Genomic DNA, 24,016 nt, shown 5'->3' on the forward strand with positions numbered 1-24,016 from the left:
ATTGACTTTGGTTTATGGATACTTAGAACAGATTATACCATTTAAGGCTAGTATATTTAATGTTAATCTCTTTAAGAGGAGCAGGCAGTTGAAGAAGAATATTTTGCCAGTTGTGAGGATGTTTCCAGTATGATGTTTGTACTGTGATTTCCTTTTATTCTGTCATAGCCAATCATGCCAGTGATTGAAGCTAATCATCTCTGTTTGAACCTTATTAGGGAACTGACCACCCTCAACGTACAGTCCTGACACCAACTATCAGGTCCTCCTACAGCGGTTCCAGTGTCTCAAACCCAAAGGTAAAACCCTCCACAACTTTAAGCACTTGCTTCCTTAAAAATTCAGACTTGATCTCCTTTGCAAACTTTGTGTATGTTCCCCTCTCCCTGCACTACTTTCCCACCTTAACCCCTGCCGCTGGAGACTGATCTTTCTTTCTGGCCTGTAGGTAGAAACGGTAGAAGCTACCCAACCTCCCTGGTGTAATTCAATTGGAGGATTTTGCAGTTCTTGGCATTTTTCTCCGATTAGTGCTCCTGTAATCTCATCTGCAGAGCAGAGACTGAGCAACAGATGCACAAACTTTTTGCATTGAAACTAAAGGTTACAGCATGAAAGCTTAATACATTTTAACGCAATTCACCTGTTTAATTAAATGAGCTTGTGCCTCCTTTCAAGTTACAAAGAAGCAAATTGCTTGCAACTTCATTCTGCAGTCACTAACCTTCACCCAAGGTGATTTTCAGGGAGACTGCTTTTAGACCTAGTGATCTATATTTAAAGGAGGCTTTGGTAAGAGCAAAGGATCAGATTATTTCACTGTGAGAACATGCGTTAACTCTTCCAATATAAGAAATGAGCATTAAATGCTGTTCAGAGTTTAATAGTTCTCTATTTCAATAGATGTTTCTTCTTTTATAGCCCAAAGCTCATCAGTTTGTCGTGAAGTCCTTTAATACACCAACAAAGTGCAATCAGTGCACATCTTTGATGGTTGGACTAGTGCGTCAAGGCTGCACTTGTGAAGGTGAGAATAATCAATTAGTACTACCTAATGGGCAGTCATTCCAAATGTGAATTACTTTGTGGTTTCAACATAATTCTAACTATTTTAGTTTAATATTAGCAAGGGATTCTTTTTTAAATAATATTGATAAGTAAGTTATACACTTCTCACTGCTTGTATTGAATGATTTGGGATTTGGCCGCTGTATAGGTGGGAATGCACCTCTGGTTTCTTGTGCATTTGCCAACCCCTTTGTCCCATCATTGGTGATGTGGAGATGCCGGCGTTGGACTGGGGCAAACACAGTAAGAAGTTTAACAACACCAGGTTAGAGTCCAACAGGTTTATTTGGTAGCAAAAGCCACACAAGCTTTCGGAGCTCCAAGCCCCTTCTTCAAGTGAGTGAAGAAGGGGCTTGGAGCTCCGAAAGCTTGTGTGGCTTTTGCTACCAAATAAACCTGTTGGACTCTAACCTGGTGTTGTTAAACTTCTTACCATCATTGGTGGCCATGGCTTCAGTCAGATGGGCTCTGAACTCTGTTATTCCCTCTATAAGACTCTCCACTATTCCCTCCTCTTTTAAGACTGTCTTTGAAGCCAAGCTTTTGGACAACCCTCCTAATATCCCCTTTGGCTTGGTGTCAATTATGTTCCTGTGAAGCACCCTGGAGCATGTTACTATGTTAAAGTTGCTATATGAATGTAAGACATTGTTGTTGACCAGTATAAACAGTGGGCTGCATTAGCCATTGGCTAACTAAGTGCTGGAGATTGCTGCCCTTGTATTACAATCTCCTGGAGGAGTGGAGCGATGAAGGATAATTCATTAATGAATTCCTCAGAGAGTTTGAAGCTCTCTGAAGCCTCAGAAAAATAGCATTATCCTCGCCCTTAAAAATGGTTTGAATCTTTTCTGGCAAATGTCTCCGTCATGTTAAGGTACATGGAGTGTGAACTGAATTCAAAATCTGTGTAAGGAAACACGCTTGGTATAATATGGATTATCCTGTCTTCTGATGTCCTGTGGCTTCACTTTCTGTTTTAATTTTATGTTCTCTGTTCCCTTCACTTCCCTAGCTGGCAGTGCTAGGATATTAGTTGCTACTGTTATTAGCATATCATCTGCTGAATTATCCCATAGTTATTTGTGGTGCTGAACACTGTTTATGTTGTAACAATTTGTCTCTTCCTCCCCTGCCTTTCAGGCTTCCCTCTGCCCAAGCCTACACTAGGCCACCCGCCCTTCTCCTGGAAACCATGTCCAGATCCACCACCATCCAACCACCAAACCCAATCGCTTCTCTCCCCGCAACCCCATTCCACGCACGCGCGCACACACTGGACAGCTCCTCCCATACATCAAGACTGTGGCGCTTTCCAAGAGTGCATTGAGAGATTTGTTACACGCTTAGTGGCATTGTTGATTGTGTTGCCAAGCCACTTCTGCTTCAATGTGTTTATGGTCTGGATGTGTGTTAAATGGGAACTGTTTATGGTGCGGATCATCAATCGAAGTAATGTCGTGGCATAAACGGATCAAGCAGCAGTTCAAGGAAGCAGCTGACCACCACCACCACCTCTCGGGCAGTTAGGGATGGACAATAAATTCTGGCCTGGCCAATGACTTGCACACCCTATGAAGGAATATTAAAGAACAGTCCAGACACTGGCACCTGTTTGACTATGTGTTTGTTTAAACTGCAGGGATGTCCGCATCACCCATACCATGAACCATGCTGACAACTGCTTTTCAATCTGCTTTGCCATCTCCAGACTGGCCTCCAAACAATGTCGGCAACAGAAGCAGTGCTGCGAGAAAATTAATATCATAGGCCTTAAAGATCCCTCCAAAGTAGCCTTTCTCAGTTAGTGTCTCACTGCCAACCTCTCAACCAACAGGAAATACAATGTGCCCATTGTACTTGGCCACCCTAAAGTCCACCATAGCAAGCTCCTGCAAAGAAGTCCTTGGCCTCCCTGCTAGGAAATATCGTGACTAGCTTGACAAAATCAAGTGAGAGATACAGGACTTAATCGTATTTAAATGTAAAGCTGTCGCAGACTGGAAACTTCACCACACCTCGTGGGAAAAACAACAGTCCTACAGACATCTGGAAGCAATGTTACAGCTTAAAGCCTACAACATGAAAAGTGATAAGCAGAACCAGGATGCTGCCTGGTTTGGAGGGTAGGTCTTATGAGGAAAGGTTGAGGGAGCTAGGGCTGTTCTCTCTGGAGCGGAGGAGGCTGAGGAGAGACTTAATAGAGGTTTATAAAATGATGAAGGGGATGGATAGCGTGAACGTTCAAAGACTATTTCCTCGGGTGGATGGAGCTATTACAAGGGGGCATAACTATAGGGTTCGTGGTGGGAGATATAGGAAGGATATCAGAGGTAGGTTCTTTACGCAGAGAGTGGTTGGGGTGTGGGATGGTCTGCCTGCAGTGATAGTGGAGTCAGACACTTTAGGAACATTTAAGCAGTTATTGGATAGGCACATGGAGCACACCAGGATGATGGGGAGTGGGATAGCTTGATCTTGGTTTCAGATAAAGCTCGGCACAACATCGTGGGCCGAAGGGCCTGTTCTGTGCTGTACTGTTCTATGTTCTATAAGTGTCAGAGATCCAACTAATAGTGGACACCTGTAACATGCACAGTTTCTTGGACACTATCATACTTATCTTTGGCCCAAGCTCTCATGAGCCCACCCAACCATGAGCCAAGCATAGAGGGAAACTCCTCAAGTACAGAGAGGCAGTCAGTGCTCCTGGAGAGAATATTTTGAGGAACTCAACCATAACTCTGTCTTTGATTTGAGCACCCTCAACTCCATTCTTCAGTATCTGTCCAGCTCGGCCTCAGTGCCACCCCAGTCCAGAGTGAAGTTGTAAAAGACATTCAACAGCTGAAAAACAACAAAGCTCATGGAGCAGAATGGAAACCTGCTGAAATTCTGATATACAGCAGAGGTACATTCCTGGCATGGCTGCACAACCTCATATTCCTCATTGGAGAAGAGGAGTGACTGCCAGGGAATCTCAGGGATGCTGTGATAGTGACTATATTCAAGAAGGGAGACAAGTAAGATTGCAGACAACGGAAGAACCACCCTGCTGTCTGCACAGTGAAGGTCATTGCAAAGGTCCTCCTCATTCGCCTTCTCCAAATTGCCAAAGTATTCCTCCTGGAGTCGCAGTGAGATTTTCACCAATTGAGAGGCACTACAGACATGATCTGCACAGCAAATCCAAGAAAAATGCCGGGAATAGCACTAACTTTGCTATATTGTGCATTGCTTTTTTCAACCCTACTTTAACTCTGTCAATTGTGAAACTGACTATCCTACTCAGATTTGGCTGCCTTCAGAAATTAGTCAGTGCATGATGACATAGAAACATAGAAAAACTACAGCACAAACAGGCCCTTCGGCCCCACAAGTTGTGCCGAACACATTCCTACCTTTTAGGCCTACCTATAACCCTCCATCCTATTAAGTCCCATGTACTCATCCAGGAGTCTCTGAAAAGACCCTATTGAGTTTGCCTCCACCACCACTGACGGCAGCCGATTCCACTCACCCACCACCCTCTGTGTGAAAAACTTCCCCCTAACATTTCATGCAAGCATGTTCCACACCAATGGAACAACTACAGTCCATATCCCTGTAAAGACTGGGGTCATGGCACCAAACCTCTTCTCCATCTTCCTTATTACAGCACTCCACCTCATCCTCAGCAAGCTACCCACAGGCATGGAGATGATTTACAGAACAGGAAACTGTTCAACCGAAACTAAAATCATTTTAACTGCAGCCGTTGATCTCCAGTATGCAGAAGTGTGTTCGCTCGTTCAGAAACTAAGCTCCAGGTTATTGTCAGCTCTCTGAAGCATGTGAGAAAATGCCTTTCACCAAACACCCAGAAAACTAAGGTGCATTTCCTACCAGCTCCCACAGCAAAACACCTCCCTCTGTTGATTAATGTCAACAGGGAGATCATGGAAAATGTGGACCATTTTCCCATATCTTGAAAGTCTCCTCAACAAAGGCAAACATAAACAATGAAATTCATCATCGCCTCTAAAGACGTGCTGATTAGGTGCATTGGCCATTCTAAATTGTCCCTCAGTATACCCGAACAGGCGCCGGAATGTGGCGACTAGGGGATTTTCACAGTGACTTAATTGCAGTGTTAATGTCAGCCTATTTGTGACACTGATAACTAAATGTTAACTTAGTGTGAAAGCTCAGCTCTCATCCACGTGAGGAAAAGAATATTTGAGGACCAGGATCTGAAACTTGGGTGAGTGTGTCAACTTGCAAATTCTTCCAAATGGCTGGCGGTAAGAGCAGGAGAATCTCCTGATCAGCCATGCTTAATGTGGAATGATGCCCCTCAAACTATAAGCCCCTAGCAACAGGCTAGTAACCTATTCCAGGAATTACTAGCAATGGAAACAGACAAAAGTATTTCTTAGTGCATCACTAGGTGCAGGAAGAGAATTGGAATTGGAAATCTCCAACATAGAAACTAGAAGCAGGAGGAGGCCCTTCCGCTCTTCCAGCCTGCTCCGCCATTCATTTTGATCATTGAATTCAATAACCTGATCCGCCCTTTCTCTCATATCTCTTGATCCCTTTAGGATCTAGAGCCATATCTAATTTCTTCTTGAAATCAGACAACGTTTTGGCCTCAACTACATTCTGCGGTAATAAATTGGACTGCAACGATTCAAGAAAGCAGCTCACCACCATCTTCTCAAGGGCAACTAGGGATGGGCAATAAATGCTGGCCAGCCAGCGACACGCATGTCCCACAAATGAATTAAAAAAATTCCACCCCTAGTTCTGGACTCCCCCACCATTGGGAACATTCTTTCTGAATCTACCCTGTCTAACTCTGTTAGAATATTATAAGTTTCTATGAGATCCCCTTTCACCCTTCTAAACTCCAGTGAATATAATCCTAACCGACTTAGTCTCTTCTCATATGACAGACCTGCCATCCCACGAATCAGCCTGGTAAACCTTCGCTGTACTCCCTCCATAGCAAGGACATCCTTCCTCAGATAAGGACACCTAAACTGCACACACTACTCCAGGTGTGGTCTCACTAATGCCCTATACAGTTGCAGTAAAACATCCTGATCCCTATACTCAAATCCTCTTGCTATGAAGGCCAACATACCATTTGCCTGCTGTACCTGTGCACTTCCTTTCAGTGGCTGAAACTAAAGTCAAGATTTACTGGGCAGGAGTGACCCCACATGCCAATATGCTCCAACTTACACATGGGTGAGGGTGAGTGAATAAGTACCCTGAGACTGGGAGCGAGCTGGAAAAACACAGTTTGAACTCTTCACACTCTAATCTTTATTAGTTACTTATCATTTTCAGTTATCAATTTATTGCCCTGACATTGCTTTAATTTTACTCAGCACATTGTCTTTTTTTCTTTATACCTCAACATTTTATTGAAATTCATGTTTAATGTTGCCAAACCTTATCTTTCCAAAATGTGCTCATCGGCCCCTTGGGTGAGAAGAAAGCTGAACTGTACTCCTGGCATGAAAAGGTTGTACAAGTCTGGCCCAGATAATAGTCAATGTACTTCAAGCAGAAGTCAATGGATCTTTTTCGGGCTTGACGAAGATTTGTAGTGGTGTTCCCAGGGGTCTGTATTGGGACCCTTGCTTTTCCTGATATATATTAATGATCTAGATCTTGACAGTTTCAAAGTTCAAGGATGGCACAAAACTGTGAAGTGGACAATATAGCACCCCAAAAGGACATAGACAAGTTGGTGGAGTGGGCAGATAGGTGACAGATGAAGTTCAATGTGGAGAAGTGTGATGTGATGCATTTTGGTAGGAAGAACATGGAGAGACAGTATAAACTAAGGGGTAAAATCCTCGAGGGTACAGGAGAGAGACCTGGGTGTATATGTGCATGAATCAGGGAGATAGTGACATAGTGGTACTGTCACTGGAGTAGTAATCCAGAGACCCGGGGGTGAGATCCTAAATGAATATTTCTTATCAGTATTTACTGTTGAGAAAAGCATGGATGTTAGGGAATTTGGGGAAATAAACAGTGATGTCTTGAGGAGTGTACATATAACAGGGAAGCAGGTGCTGGAAGTCTTCAAGCGCATCAAGCTAGATAAATCCCCAGGACCTGATGAAGTGTATTCCAGGACATTGTGGGAAGCTAGGGAGGAAATTGCGGGTCCCCTAGCAGAGATATTTGAATCATCAATAGTCACAGGTGAGCTGCCTAAAGATTGGAGGGTGGCAAATGTTGTGCCTTTGTTTAAAAAAGGCTGCAGGGAAAAGCCTGGGAACTACAGGCCAGTGAGCCACTCTTCTGTGGTGGATAAGATGTTGGAAGGTATTTTGAGAGACAGAATCTAGAAGCATTTAGAGACGCAAGGACTGATTAGGGACAGTCAGCATGGCTTTGTGAGTGGAAAATCATGTCTCACAAATTTAATTGAGTTTTTTGAAGGGGTAACCAAGAAGGTAGATGAGGGCAGTGCAGTTGATGTTGTCTACATGGACTTTAGCAAGGCCTTTGACAAGGTACCACATGGTAGGTTGTTACATAAGATTAAATCTCATGGGATCCAGGGTGAGGTGGTTAAATGGATACAAAATTGGCTTCTTGACAGAAGCCAGAGGGTGGTCGTAGAAGGTTGTTTTTAAAACTGGAGGCCTGTGATGAGTGGTGTGCCTCAGAGATCAGTGCTGGGTCCACTGTTATTTATCAATTATATTAATGATTTGGATGAGAATATTGGAGGCACGGTTAGTAAGTTTGCAGATGACACCAAGATTGGTGGCATGGTAGACAGTGAAGAAGATTGTAGCGGGATCTTGATCAATTGGGCCAGTGAACTGACGAATGGTAGATAGAGTTTAATTTAGATAAATGCAAGGTGATGCATTTTGGTAGATTGAACCAGGGCAGTACTCACTCAGTTAATGGTAGGGAAGAGTTACAGAGCAAAGAGATCTAGGGGGGTACAGGTTCATAGCTCCTTGAAAGTGGAGTCACAGGTGGACAGAGTGCTGAAGAAGGCATTCGGCATGCTTGGTTTCGTTGGTCAGAACATTGAATACAGGAGTTGGGACGTCTTGTTGAAGTTATACAAGACATTGGTAAGGCCACACTTGGAATACTGGTACAGTTCTGGTCACCCTATTATAGAAAGGATATTATTAAACTAGAAAGAGTGCAGAAAAGATTTACTAGGATGCTACCGGGACTTGATGGTTTGAATTATAAGGAGAGGCTGGTTAGACTGGGACTTTTTTCTCTGGAGCGTAGAAGGTTGAGGAGTGATCTTATAGAGGTCTATAAAATAATGAGGGGCATAGACAAGGTAGATAGTCAATATCTTTTCCCAAAGGTAGGGGAGTCTAAAACTAGAGGGCGTAGGTTTAAGGGGAGAGATACAAAAGTGTCCAGAGGGGCAATTTTTTCACACAGAGGGTGGTGAGTGTCTGGAACAAGCTGCCAGAGGTAGTAGTAGAGGCAGATACAATTTTGTCTTTTAAAAAGCATTTAGACAGTTACATGGGTAAGATGGGTATAGAGGGATATGGGCCAAATGTGGGCAATTGGGACTAGCTTCGGGGTTTTTTTAAAAAGTTGGGCCGAAGGGCCTGTTTCCATGCTGTAAACCTCTGACACTCTATAATAAGATCTGGGGACCTGGGTTAAAATCCCGCCAAGGCAGTTGGTGAAATCTGAATGCAATAAAGAAATTCTGGAATTAGAAGTCTAATAATGACCATGAAACCATTGTCAATTGTCATTAAAAAACCACCTGGTTCACTAATATCCTTTTGGAAAGTGTATGGACAAGAGTATTGAAGGGGAAGACGGTAGGAGAACAGTGGCAGTTCTTTAGAGAGATGTTAAGGACGTCGCAACTAAGGTACATTCCTGAGAGGAAGAGGAATTGCAAAAGGGTGAAAAATCATCCATGGTTTAATAAGGAAATCAAGGATAACATAAGGGCAAAAAACGAGGGTATGCAATAATGCAAAAGTTAGTGGCAGCGTGGAGGATTAGGAGAACTTCAAATACCAACAAAAGGTGACTAAATAAAATATCAAAAATCCTAAAATGGACTATGAAAGGAAGCGAGCTGAAAACATAAATAAACACTGGCACCAAAAGTTTGTATCAGTGTATAAAGAGGAAGAGATGTTGGCCCTTTAGAGGATGGAAGTGGTGGGGTAATAATGGGAAACTGGGAGATGGCAGAGGCACTAAACCAATACTTTGTCTCTGTCTTCACAGAAGAAGATAATGATCCTGTCCCAAAAAGTGCCGTTAGTACAGTGGAATTTGGTGAAATTACTATAACCAGGGAGAAGGTATTCAGTAAACTGAAGGGTTTAAAAGTAGATAAGTCCCCGGGACCTGATGGCCTACACCCTAGGGTATTAAAGGAGGTGACAGCAGAGATATTTGATGCATTAGTTATGATATTCCAAAATTCCTTGGATACTGGTAAGGTCCCAGTGGACTGGAAACATGCTAATGTGACGCCCTTATTCAAGAAAGGAGAGAGGCAAAAAGTGGGAAACTATAGAGCAGTCAGCCTGACCTCTAATGGGAAAGTTGCTGGAGCCAATCATTAAGGAGAAGGCGACTGAGCATCTGGAAAACCAAAACTCAATTCACCAATGTCAACACAGTTTTGTAAAGGGCATGTCTTGTTTGATAAACCTGCTAGACTTCTTTGAAGATGTAACCAGCAAGGTAGATAATGAGGATCCTGTGGATGTGATCTATCTGGACTTTCATAAGGCCTTTGATAAGGTGCCATACAAGAGACTAATCCAGAAGATTATATCCCAAGGGGTTGGGGGTAGTGTATTGGCTTGGATTGAGGATTGGCTGATTGATATAATAAGAAGTTTAACAACACCAGGTTAAAGTCCAACAGGTTTATTTGGTAGCAAAAGCCACACAAGCTTTCGAGGCTCTGAGCCCCTTCTTCAGGTGAGTGGGAATTCTGTTCACAAACAGAACTTATAAGACACAGACTCAATTTACATGAATAATGGTTGGAATGCGAATACTTACAACTAATCCAGTCTTTAAGAAACAAAACAATGGGAGTGGAGAGAGCATCAAGACAGGCTAAAAAGATGTGTATTGTCTCCAGACAAGACAGCCAGTGAAACTCTGCAGGTCCACGCAACTGTGGGAGTTACAAATAGTGTGACATAAATTCTGATTCTCGGATTCATGTCCCGAGGCATGGTACATTGGGGAAACTATGCAGACGCTGCGACAACGGATGAATGAACACCGCTCGACAATCACCAGGCAAGACTGTTCTCTTCCTGTTGGGGAGCACTTCAGCGGTCACGGGCATTCGGCCTCTGATATTCGGGTAAGCGTTCTCCAAGGCGGCCTTCGCGACACACGACAGCGCAGAGTCGCGGAGCAGAAACTGATAGCCAGGTTCCGCACACACAAGGACGGCCTCAACCGGGATATTGGGTTTATGTCACACTATTTCACATAAATATTTCTGCTTTTTTCCTCCTGAGTCTTTATCATGCGATCCTAGAATCAGAATTTATGTCACACTATTTGTAACTCCCACAGTTGCGTGGACCTGCAGAGTTTCACTGGCTGTCTTGTCTGGAGACAATACACATCTTTTTAGCCTGTCTTGATGCTCTCTCCACTCCCATTGTTTTGTTTCTTAAAGACTGGATTAGTTGTAAGTATTCGCATTCCAACCATTATTCATGTAAATTGAGTCTGTGTCTTATAAGTTCTGTTTGTGAACAGAATTCCCACTCACCTGAAGAAGGGGCTCAGAGCCTCGAAAGCTTGTGTGGCTTTTGCTACCAAATAAACCTGTTGGACTTTAACCTGGTGTTGTTAAACTTCTTACTGTGTTTACCCCAGTCCAACGCCGGCATCTCCACATCATGATTGATATAAAGCAGAGGGTTGGGATAAATGGGTCCTTCTCCAGTTGGCAATCTGTATCTAGTGGGATCCCGCAGGGTTCAGTTCTCAGACCACAACTATTTACAATCTATATCAATGATCTACAAGCAGAACAGAGTGTTACATAGCGAAATTTGCTGACGACGCGAAAATAGGTGGGAAAGCGGGAGTGATGAAGAGTTAAAAAGTTTACAAATGGATATTGACAGGCTAGGGGAATGGGCCAGAATCTGGCTGATGGAGTTTAATGTGGATAAATGCAGGTTATCCATTTTGGCCAGAAAAAAAGGGCAAATTATTATTTAAGTAGGAAACCGATTCAAAAGGTGACTGTCCAGGGGGATCTGGGTGTTCTTGTGCATGAGTCTCAGAAAGTGGGTATGGAGGTGCAGAATGTTATAAGGAAGGCAAATGGAATCTTGGCATTTATTGCAAAGGGTCTGGAGTATAAAATTCGAGAAGTGTTGTTACAATTGTATAAGGCATCGGTGAGATAACACTTGGAGTATTGTGTTCAGTTTAGGTCACCTTTGAAGAAGGATGTGCTGGCCCTGGAGGCAGTTCCAGGTTTGAAGGGGCTCTTGTATGAGGAGCGGTTGAGTAGCTTGGGCTTGTACTCACAGAAGAATGAGGGGAATTTGATTGAAGTATATAAAATATTCAACGAGATTGATAAAGTAAATGTTCTCCCTTCTAGAACAGTCTAGGACAAGAGGTCATAGTTGTAAAGTAAGATGGGGGGGCGGGTTCAAGACAGAGATAAGGAGAAGCTACTTCACACAGAGGGTTGTGAATCTATGGAACTCACTGCCCCAGAGTGCAGTGGATACAGAATCAATCAATGGATTCCAGAAAAAGATAGATAAATATTTGATAAAAAGTGGGGTAAAGGGCTATGGGAAGTTAGGATGTGATGGAGATCAGCCATGATTATATAGAATGGTGGAGTGGGCTCGAAGGGTTGAATTGCCTACTCTCGATCCTAATTCTTACGTTCCTAAATCTGCCATCCTTACCTAGTCTGGCCTATATGTGACTCCAGACTCACAGCAATGTGGTTGACTCCTAAAATTGCCCTCTGAAATGGAGGGCAGTTAGGGATGGGCAATAAATGCTGGCCCACAGCAACACCCTCATCCCGTGAATTAATCTTTAAAAAGTCATTGAAGATGGCAGGATAGGTGGAGAGAGCAGTTAATAAAGCATAAAATTCTGGGCTTTGTTAATAGGGGCATAGAGTAGAAGAGCAAGGAGGTTAGGCTGAAATTTTACAGGACACCAGTTAGACCTTAGTTGGAGTACAGTTCTGGGTGCTACATTGTCAGAAAGAAGTTGGGGGAAGATTGTAAAAGAGTTCATAGAGGTTTACAGCATGGAAACAGGCCCTTCGATTTATAACAGTGGTTCCAGGGATGAGAAACTTCAGTTATGAGGATGGATCGGAGAGGTTGGGACTGTTCTCCTTGGAGAGAAGGTAAAGAGGAGATTTGATAGAGATGTTCAAAATCATGAGCGAGCTGGACGGCGTAGATAGGGAGAAACGGTTCCTGCTCGTAAAGGATCAACAGCGAGATATCACAGGTTTAGTGATTTACAAAAGAAGCAAATCTGATAGGAGAAACAAAATTCACACGGCAAATGGTTCAGGTCTGGAAAGCCCTGCCTGGAAGTGTAGTTATGGTTCAATTGAGACATTCAAGAGGGTATTAGATGATTACTCGAATAGAAGCAATGTGCATGGATATGGGAAAAAGGCAAGGGAATGGCACCAAGTCACGATGCTCTTTTGGAGAGCCGGTGCAGACACGATGGACCAAATGGTCCCCTCCTGCACTGTAATAATTCTGTGATTCTGCAAATTCATTATGTGAAAGGTTCTGAGATGAGAAAATCTGAGAAATGTGATAAGTTATTATAATTGCATGTTTTATTTCAATTATGTGATTTATAGTTCTTGTATTATTCAACATCTCCATCGCTGTCATCTTGCACTTAGATAATAAGAGACAAGATGTAACAGCCACACTTGATGAGAAGAGACACTTTGTGTTGGTATTTCAACTTGCACCCAATGTAAACTTGAGCTCATCCAAAACTCTGCTAGCCATATCTTATCTCGCTCCCAATCCCATTCACCCATCACCCCTGTACTCACTGGCCTATATTGACTTCTAGTTAATGCATTGATTTTAAAATTCTCATCCTTGTTTTCAAAACCCTGTTGCAGCTTCCTATTTGTATATTCTTCTCTGAGCCCATAAATTTACAAGATATCTACACTCCTTCAATTCTGGTCTCTTCAACATCCCTGATTTTAATCGCTCTATCATTGATACCCTGCTGTAAGCTGCTTAAGCCCTGATTGCCTCCGTAAAATGCTGTCTACCTCTCTTTGCTCCTTGAAGTCACTTGTTAGAACCTATCTTTCTGATCAAGCATTTTGGTCACATAACCCATCAAACTTTGTTTGAAAGTGCTTCTTTGAAATGCCTTGGGAGGTTTTATCACATCAAAGGTTGTTATTGTTGGTCACAAGGTTGTTTCATTGATTTAAGTTGCTGCTTCATTTTCAGTGTGTGGGTTCTCGTGCCACGTGACTTGCGCAGACAAAGCACCAGCCGTGTGCCCCATTCCACCTGACCAAACAAAGGGACCGCTGGGGATCGACCCGCAGAGAGGCATCGGCACCGCCTATGAGGGTCATGTTCGGGTAAGAGAGAAACAGCACAAAGCTATGCTTCACAGGTCCAGCTGTATGCAAGAAACCGGTAATCACTCTTCTGTCATCACTAAAAGAAGTCACATTTATGGTACTGTATTTAGAAGACATAATTTCTTGCAGCTAAATATCATTCCTTATAAATATTGAAATTTTAATTGGGGTAAAAAGTCAGAAAAACTTGATTCATATTTCATTAGAAGACCTTACAATTTATTGAGGTACGTGCTCCACTCTGTTGTTTCAGATGTTTTCAGTTGTTAGCACAGTCACCTCTATGCAGAAATATGTCAATCCCCAGACATAGGTACATGATCCACTCTATTGCAGTAGTGTGTCATTGCCAGAGGTCCCATCTGAGAGAAGAGAGAGATAACCAAACCTTTTGTGGCTGTTCAAATGGACGTTGAAGATCCTACAATACCATTTGTCAGTATAGTACAGGTGTGGAAGCCCTTTCACATCCCACTATGTTATTAAAAAGATTAAATTCTCTCGTCCACCTTGCTATTTTTACACAGTCTAACTGGGTCATTGCCAGTTATCAAACTATTCAGATAACAAGAAAAATAGTGTGTAGTTCAGTCAAGGAAAGGTGAAATCAGCACTGAAACCAGCAAAATTATTTTAAAATTTTCAAACACTTTGAAGTAATGGTGATTTAAAAAGAAATTCCCCATGCACTCTTGGCGATAGACTTTACCTTCCTGCTTGTTCCCAGCCTAAATCCCAACCACCAGCTTTTTACCCTCATTAACGCATCTATCGGTGGTTCCCAGGAACCCTCTAACCAGTTCACTGCATATTTCTGACCCAGTGCATATTTCCCATCATCACAGAGTGTGGAGCAATGCTTGTGACTATCCACTTATGGTCATGCGATGGGAATTGTACAGAGAGTGATCAGATTACTCACAAATATGGGTCAGCATCCAGGAGCAAAGCAATTCTGTCACTTTTAAGGGAAGGTGGCATAAAGCTGATGTTTTTCTCCTGTGATTGATTATTTGCTTATTAGAGGGGGGCAGAGATGATGAGGCTGCAGGAGTGGGAAGGAAGGGAGGAGAAAGTATTCGTTCAAGATGTTCCAGACATCAGGGTGTGATGTAGGTTAGTTGTACACCTGGTCTTTCTATGCCCTTCAATTTTGTACCTTCATAAGTGCAGGTCAGGCTGCCTCCTGCCTCCAAGCACTTCAAATACCCTTGTATCCTTCCTTCCATCTCTCAAAATATTGCCTCAAAACTTTTCATCTTTAACTCATCAGAACAGTTTACAAGAATACCAATTGTAAAGGAAACAACAATTTATACTTCAAAAGAAAAGAGTTGGTTGGTAAGTGGGCTCTGATTGGTCTCTACATGACTCTGCCATATCCCATGCAGTGTGCCTTTTTCAACTAAACAAAACCTTGGGAGACCGCCATTCCTCCATTCATTCCCCATGAATGACAATGCCTTGACCAATTAAAATCAACCTGCCTGGTTTGAATTTAAATAAAGGCTTGGCAGTTAACTGTTCCGTGATGCATTCTCCATGGCAATGCCTTTACCAGTCCAAGTCCACTTGATTACTACTCAGCACTCTCTTCTCTTGCAGTATAAATTGTTGTTCCCTTTACATTTGGTATTCTTGCAAACTGTCCTGATGAGTACAAGACAAAAGCTTCAACAGCATGTCCATTTTTTTTTCAGTTGTACTCATGTTCTGTACAACCAAACGACTAACTCTCAAAATATACAAATGTTTTTCTTCTAGGTACCTAAACCTGCTGGAGTCAAGAAAGGCTGGCAGAGGGCACTAGCCGTAGTCTGCGATTTCAAACTCTTTTTGTACGAAATAGCAGAAGGAAAGGCTTCTCAGCCAAGTGTGGTGGTTAGCCAGGTTATTGACATGAGGTATGTGCAAGTAACTCTTCCTCTTGTGTGTGGTGACCTGCTGTTTTATTCTGTTCACAGGGACCCTCGCCAATTCCCATGTAGGGAAAGTGTTTCCCTATCAGTGATACTCTGCTGACACCCATCCCTCTTTTAGCGTCAGCTATTGTTCAGTTGGTAATACGTCCACCCTCTGAGTCTGAAGGCTGTGTCTTCAAGTCCCACTCCAGAGACATGAGCATAAAAATCTAGGCTGATAACTCGAGTGCAGTACTGAGGGAGCGTGGCACTGTCTGAAGTGCAGTCGTTCGAATGAGGTGTTAAACTAAGGCCCTGGAACCCCCTCAGGTGAATTAAAAATACCCTAAGGCATTATTTCGAAGAAGAGCAGTGTATTTCTCCCCAGTGTCCCGCTCAATCAACATCGCTAAAACAGATTACCTGATCATTATTTCCGTGCTGTTTGAAGGAACTTGCTGTGCACAAATTGGTTGCAATGTTTCTTACATTACAACAGCGACTGTACTTCAAGGAAGTATCTTGTTGGCTGTGAAGTGCTTTGGGACTTCCTGAGATTGTGAAATTCATTATACGAATGTCTTTTTAAAGACAGTGTGAACATTTCTGTTAAATTAATTTTCATTGCTGTTCAGTCTGTTCCCAAGCCTTTTAATCAAAAGATGCAGAATTTGCATTTACAAATAAACAGAGCACAAACGCAGTTTGCTACTTTGCCTTCTATTCACTGCTGGCCCTTGAAGGCAGCCTGATAATGCATTCTTCTTTGCCCTCTGACACTGTCAGCAGATCAGTGAGATATCGGTAAGGGCAGAATATTGTTGTTTTGTTTTCTTAAAAAAAAAGTATTTTCTTTTTAATTTCCCCCAGGGATGAAGAGTTTTCAGTTAGCTCTGTATTAGCTTCTGATGTTATCCACGCCAATAGGAAGGATGTCCCCTGTATCTTCAGGGTAAGTGGTAGTGTCGCTATATCCTGAGGTGGGAGGGGAGGGAAGGCTTTAACAACAGCAGAGGGACAATTTAAATAAATGGCAGAGGGATTACCGTGAAACCCTATCATCAGAATGTCTTGTTACTTTGGGCCTTCCCTCATTTGATGGCATATTTAAATAATCATTGTTTAAAACCTTTCAAACATTGCAGTGCATTTATTAATTCTTATACTTGTTATTCTAACAATGCAGTTTCCTGTACCATTATCAGATTATTTCTATATGTTGCTGTTACAATTGTTTACTTTTCCTCTTTTTAATGGATGCTTTCCCACTGTGTTTTCCCCACTATAACTGAACTAGAAATACATTAAGAAAAAGATACAAGAGTACAGAGACCCCAAATTGACCCAAGATTTGCTGGAGCATAATTGATTGCTTCCTCAAGGTTCCTGGCCCAGACACTAGGCTTCTTTTAGCAGCTAGGTCCCTCTGGGCCCATTTCCATCATTTTCTTTGTTATTTCATACTGTCTTTTACTATCTTTTCCATCCTCATTTCCCTCATTGTTTTCTCTATATATTTCCTTTCTTCCCCTTTCATTCTCAATATTTATGGACCTTGTGGCCTACTGCTAATCCTATTATTTATGTTCTCTCTCCTCTGTCATCATGTCACGTCTCCATTATTGTAATTGTCTGTCCCTAATTCTCCCTTTGTTTGTCACCCTCTCTGGCATGCCTTCTGCCTCTCCAATTCTCCTTTTCTTTTCCTTTTCTCTTTCTCTGCTTCTTGCTCCACTTTCTGCGTTTTCTCTTTCTGCTTCATGCCACTGTCTCTCTCACACTTGGTCCCTATTTCTTCTCTCTCTTCCTCACTCTCGACACCAGTCATGTTACTGATTCTATTGGTTCCCTCCCTTTGGGGTAAAATAGCTACAGTGGTATTTGCATTTGCAATACTGCGCCCAGTTCTGGTTGCCACACTACCAGAAGGACGTGGGGGCTTTAGAGAGAGTGCAGAGGAGGTTTACCAGGATGTTGCCTAATATGGAAGGGCTTAGTTATGAGGAGAGATTGGGTAAACTGGGGTTGTTCTCACTGGAAAGATGGAGGATGAGGGGTGACCTAATAGAGGTGTATAAAATTATGAAAGGCATAGATAAGGTGAACGGTGGGAAGCTTTTTCCCAGGTCGGTGGTGACGTTCACGAGGGGGAGGAGGTTTAACACGGATATCAGAAAGACGTATTTTACACAGAGGGTGGTGGGGGCCTGGAATGCGCTGCCGGGCAAGGTGGTGGAGGCGGAAACACTGGGAACGTTTAAGACTGATCTAGATAGCCACATGAACGGAGTGGGAATGGAGGGATACAAAAGAATGGTCTAGTTTGGATCAGGGAGCGGCGCGGGCTTGGAGGGCCGAAGGGCCTGTTCCTGTGCTGTATTGTTCTTTGTTCTTTGGTGCAGGTTGGAGCGATACTGGTTAGGTTCTCTGTGAATCACTAGCATATGACTTTAAATTAGCTGTAGCAAGGAGGTGCCATTTTCCTGTAAGATAATGGAATCTACCTTTTCTAATAACTTAAGAATTCCCATAGATACCTGAATAAGCATTAATTTCCTGTACATTGCAGTATTGCTATCGGGGTTATTTGTGATTTCACCATCCGGGTTTCTCAGTTGTGTTAAACTGCCCCAAAGGCATGAATGAAGCTGGTAAAGCTGGGACCAGTTGCTAATGTGTTCCAATAAATGTTGAATTTGTGGTTGATTTACTTTGAAGTGGGAGCTTAGAATCAAATAATGTTGTACCACAAGGTGCCCTGATCAGGGTTCATGCCTGCAGTCCTGCATGTGTTGACTTCCTGATGGCAGTCACATTGTCGGGGGAGAGCAGATATGGAGTGCTAACTGGAGCCCAGGTTTATACCCCCACCTTCCTTTGTGAAGATCAGAAGCAGAGTCAACCTGAACTGCATTAGTTTACTTTGTATAGGCCTGGCTGCTGACCTAACACTGGGGTCTGGCTTTAGGACCATTCTGTTGCAACAGAAAACTTCCACAATTCGGTTTATTCTGCCTCAAAAAACAGTGGGAAAATCCTACTTGAACTGAGGAAATGGAAGCCTGCTCTTATCTACGTGTTAGAAATTGATGGAGTCCTATATAATTATAAATGTTCTCCCTTTGTTTGTGTGACACGCATCTACGTCTTCCCATTTTGTGGCACACTGTCTCAGTGAGAGATCACCCAAAAAGCATTTTTTATCTGCAACCATTGCTCATGTTAACTAAGCCACCTTAATTGTGAATTCCTTGTTTTGTCTGCGTGACGTGAAGTACTATGTTTGCAGCCTTAATATCTTTGTAAATCAGCTCCTTTGAAATGGCAGCAGAGTTATTTCCTGTGTCTTCTAGATTCCTTGTATGTCATATACCATGACGAAAAGAAAGGTGAGCGGTTCCCAGGCTCCTGTCAGTACTGCTAAAAGATGATTTGCCCCATGGTTCATATTTGTTCTTTCCTTCATTACGTCACCTCCCTCCATCACCGCTTGCTCCACGAGTGTTTGAGGATCAAGTAATTGGCGTCTGTTAGTGTGCTTAACAGCTTTGTGTCAGTGATTGCCCTGTTTATAAACAACATCATGTTGGGTAATACCTTCAATAAATGTGATCAACAGAACAAGTAAGGGTTATTCGCCCACTAGTGGTGCTATACCTCTAATGAACAGTGGAATTGCCTCTGAATTTTTATATCCTAATGAAAAGTGCCCCAGTTTTCTCACCTCATAATTTCATAATGCTTATAGAAACATTAAAAACAGGAATAGGCAAGTTAGCCCCTTAAGGCTGCTCTGCCAATCAATTAGACCATGAATGTCCTCTATCTCTACTCCAGTAACTCACTATGCTGCATAAAATTTATTGATCTCAGCCTTGAAAAGCTCCAATTGTCTCAACATCTGCTGCCTTTTTCCGAGGAACATTCCCGATTTCCGTTATACTTCCTGTGGAAAAGTGTTTCCAGATTTCACTCCGAACTAGCCAGCACTGATTTTAAGAATTTGTTCCTCCTCCTCGATTCCCCAATCAGAGGAGATAGTTTGTCTACATTTACTTTTTAATGATATAAAATACCTTGATTCGATCTTTCCACAATCTCTCATACTCAAAGAAATACAAGCCATGTTTATGAAATCTGGCCCCGTAACTTAACCTTCTGAACCCGTGGTGGGCAACTCGGGGTTCTGCATGCAGCCCACGCCAGATCTTGTTGACCTTAGCCCGCACCCAAAGTTACCACATTCCACTCGTTTCCATCCGTGTAGCTTTTTTCCTACTGGTATGGCTGAAGTGACACGTGTGTAAAGCAAGAACACATGGAGGGGAAGTACATGCTGATTGCACACCATATTCACTGTGAGGGTCGTGTGTTCCCTCTGTGTTCAATCAAGCATAAATGTTTTTACCACTTAAAGTTGATGACAGTTGTATTAATATATGAACGGTTAAGAATTTTCTACAACTTATGAAATCTTCCCCGTGTATTAACTATCTTCGATCTTATCCAAGGGTCATATTTAGTAAACATGCCCAATTTCAATCTTGCAAACCACTGAGATGAAGGAGGGCCACTCATACAGCCCATTCACTAGCCTTGGTTGCCCATCACTGTTCTAAACTCTGGTCGCATCTTAGTGAACCTCTCCTACACCCTTTTCCTGGCCTTGATATCCTTCTTAAAGCAGATACCCAAAGCTAAACACAGTATTCCAACTCTAGCCTAACCAATGATTTCTAAAACACTTCCATCAGATTTTTTTCTGTCATAATGTTATACCCCATATGATAAAATCGAGGATACCATATGTTTTCTAACTTAACTTTTTCTGCCATTTTTAAAGATTTCCATATCTGAATTCCTGTTGTGCCACGTTATAGTCTCGAGAAGCTCCCACCTGCTGACAATGTTAGACTGGAGGGACGGTTGTTATCTGGTTTAACCCTTTTTGAACCAAAGTGTTACATTTGCAATCTTTCCAGATCCAAATGTATTTGAGAGATTGTGATCAAAACCTTGGTTATTTCTACTCTGACTTCCCTAGAAAGTTGGAATACTATTGGAGCCCCACTGTCTCTTTCACTGCGAGCTCACCAAGGTTTCAGTATTATACTGCTATTTATAAATTAACCCATATAAGTGTTTCTGTGAGAATCAATAGCATCTCCTCTGTTCCTTCCACCTCTATGAAAAAAATTTCCTTTTTTAATCTTCAATAAGCCCCACCACCTTCCTTGTTTATTTTATGTAAATGTTATAGAACACTACTATTTTCACTTCCGTTTCCCTGGCATGCTTCAAAGTTCCTCACCAAAGCGAAGAAGCTCATTCTCAGCTTTGGCAACAGACCAGATGGCCAAAAAGTCCACCCTTTCCCTCGGCTTAGGCATCCGCTGTTCAGAAGCCAACCAATATGGGACTAAGAATCACATTATATTGTCTAATTTAGCCAGACTTTGTCCTTATTTATACCTGCTTTCCTGGTATTTTGTGATGAGCAATAACTCTTCAACATAAACTGACCAGGGAGCAATAATAACATCTTTATGTCAATATGGAATAATTCTCAGTGAGGTCAATGGATCTGATCTAAGTGAGTTGTGGCAAGAAGTTTGGGGCATGGTATACATGCTGCAGTTTAATACTAATGCACAATAACTCCTCAAAATTGAAATATGAATCCTACTTTTTAAAATTTTTTCATGGGGTGAGGGCTTCGCTGACAAAGCCAGTATTTGTTACCCATCCCTAGTAGCCCTTGAACTGAATGGGTTGCCACACCAGATCAGAGGGGCAGTAAAGATTCAATTGCAATGCAGCAGAATCACATGAAGGCCAGCCCAGGTAAGGATGGCAGATTTCCTTCCCTAAAGAACATTAGTGAACCAGGTGGGTTTTTACGACAATTGACAATGGTTTCACCCTCACCATTACTGAGACAAGCTTTTCAATTCCAGTTTATTAATTGAATATAAATTCCACCAACTGCTCTGATGGGATTTTAGCCCTTAACCACAGAACATTAGCCGGGGCCTCTGGATTACTAGCCCAGCGACATAACCACTAGGCCACTGTCTTTAATATTATCATACAAGCCCACATGTGTGTGTTCTACACTGGAGATAGTTTCCATGTCAACAGTCTTTGGTTCTGTCCCCAGGTAAAATATTTTTGTCACTGTAATGTTTTGCCTGCTGCCACCATAGTCTTTCTGCCTGATCCAACTTATTGTTTGTTTGGTCTTCTTTGGAGAAGATTGTCAATCAAACAATCAGGTATTGGTTTTAGGATGTTCTTATTATTGCCTGAGTATATTGCCTTACTATGAAAGCTATCACCACTTCTCAGTTGTATCACTTGGCTACACTGGCTGTGAAAAGTAACAAACCTTTGTGATAGTTGGCCATCATCATATTTTGAAGCCATTTCTACATTCACCCTTCTTCCTCTTTTCATCCCCATCTTTGGCAAAGGGGCTGTGGTAGTTCAACCCCTTCTGACAGGTAGACCTCTGATATAGCTTTTCTCTTCTCTGCCTTAGGTTCCGCTTACAGCAGAACCTGGTAGGTGGGTTGGGCCCATTAAACAGACCCCGAAACTCCATTCCACACGCGATCGTAAAACTGCGACGCATATTAAGGTATTTTTACTCTGTACAATTAATGCTGCTCCTTCCTCAGGGAGATGACACTTCCACATCTTTGCAACCCCTGGTACGTACTCCTTGGTGAGGTACACCCTCTAAGGACTACTTACCCACTGTAGACCAGAATTGAATATGATGCTTCTCTTACTCTTCCCCAGAATAGAACTAAGACTCAACAAGACTTTTTAAAATACTTCATGGACGTCTTTTTTCCTTCCTTATTTAATTTTTCTTTCTCCACAAGTGCAGTGCGACCACATAACTCATGAGCAGCTGTGTTTCAAGTCAACTTGTTTATTGATGAATAAAAATCATATTTTGCGCTAGGCGACACCTGCAATGGGGGTCACAATTATTCATTAATTAAGATTGATACCGGAACCTGCTAGATAATTGAAGATTCTCAAATTCCCTTTCAGGTTCAGATTAATTTATCTGGCATGATCAGTTTTTCCAGAGCAAAAAGAATTTCTCTACCTAATACCGAGGTGAAGAGTATCGTGACCACAAGGGCTACAGCAGTTCACCACCACTTCTTTGGGCTTCTAAGGCTGGGCAGTAAAAGCAGATTTGGCAACAATGCCATTGCCCCAGGAACATTTTGTTTTAAAAGTTCTGATGATCCCCAACTCCAACTAACCTATCAATCCCTCCAAATTGACTTGAGGGTACAGTTAATGGGGACATGGATAAATGAGGTTCCGTTATTGATGAAGTAAAGCTTGCTCTGAAAATTGACCTTGTACAGCACAGTGGTTAGCATTGTTGCCTCACAGCGCCAGGGACTCGGGTTCAGTTCCGGCCTCGGGTGACTGTGTGGAGTTTGCATGTTCTCCCCGTGTCTGTGTGGGTTTCCTCCGGGTGCTCTGGTTTCCTCTCATAGTCCAAAGATGTGCAGGTTAGACGGATTGGCCATGTTAAATTGTCCCTTAGTGTCCAAGCTGTTTAGATTAGGGAGATGAGTGGAGTAAATGTGCGGGGTTACAGTGATAGGGTGGGGAGCCTGGGTAAAATGCTCTGTCAGAGAGTCAGTGTAGACTTGATGGGCCGAATGGCCTCCTGCACTGTAAGGAGACTATATTTTTCAGAGCCATAGATTTTCCTCGGCTTACTTTCCTGTGGGATGTGTGAATAGCACAGGTTGAAAGATCCTCCCTGGATCACTGGAAGTGACCATGTGAAAACTTCACATTTACCAGTCGAGCATTAATCTAAATTACTGAGCTCTGTGAAAACCTGTTTTGGAAAAGTTTCCATGATCTTAACAGGACTGCGATCTTAATGCTGATTGGATTTGGAGTATCAAACTCACTTTAACATGGGATTATTAACCCATGTGCCTGGTTTAATCACTCTCATTGTGATGGGGGAAGATGGAGGGAGGGAACGCATTCCGTTCCACACTGTGGTGTAAATGGTGGGACAGGAGCTGGGTGATTTGAATTACTTTTTTCTTGCAACCCCCAACCTCCATGAAGTATGTTAGAAATGACAGGATAAAAGGGGGGGCATTCAGCACATTTTGCCTGTATGAGATAGGATGCCATGTTTCTGTTGTATGTTGCATGTACTAACACAAACTGTAATCGTTAAACCATGTGATTATGTCATCATGAAGCAGTAGCATCATAAATGTGAGAACATTGTTTTGTTTAACAAGTCTGGAATGGTGATGGAAATACATTAGTTTTTAAAATGGCTACATGTATTTTAATACTCTTTATGGGAGTGATGTGATTATACCGCCACTTATAAATCTCA

General features: G+C 42.4%; 1 protein-coding gene across 1 annotated transcript in view; it reads left to right on the plus strand.

The window, feature by feature from the left end:
- The window catches only part of LOC144493948 (serine/threonine-protein kinase MRCK alpha-like), a 498,859-nt gene that overhangs the window by 443,938 nt on the left and 30,905 nt on the right, over positions 1-24,016 (plus strand). The window contains exons 24-29 of the mRNA XM_078213524.1: positions 219-299; positions 922-1,027; positions 13,569-13,705; positions 15,473-15,612; positions 16,480-16,561; positions 22,151-22,249. Of these exons, the coding sequence (XP_078069650.1) occupies positions 219-299; positions 922-1,027; positions 13,569-13,705; positions 15,473-15,612; positions 16,480-16,561; positions 22,151-22,249 (645 nt within the window). The remainder of the gene's footprint in view (positions 1-218; positions 300-921; positions 1,028-13,568; positions 13,706-15,472; positions 15,613-16,479; positions 16,562-22,150; positions 22,250-24,016) is intronic.

This window comes from Mustelus asterias, chromosome 5, assembly GCF_964213995.1.
Source record: "Mustelus asterias chromosome 5, sMusAst1.hap1.1, whole genome shotgun sequence".
NCBI classification, from domain to species: Eukaryota; Metazoa; Chordata; class Chondrichthyes; order Carcharhiniformes; family Triakidae; genus Mustelus; species Mustelus asterias.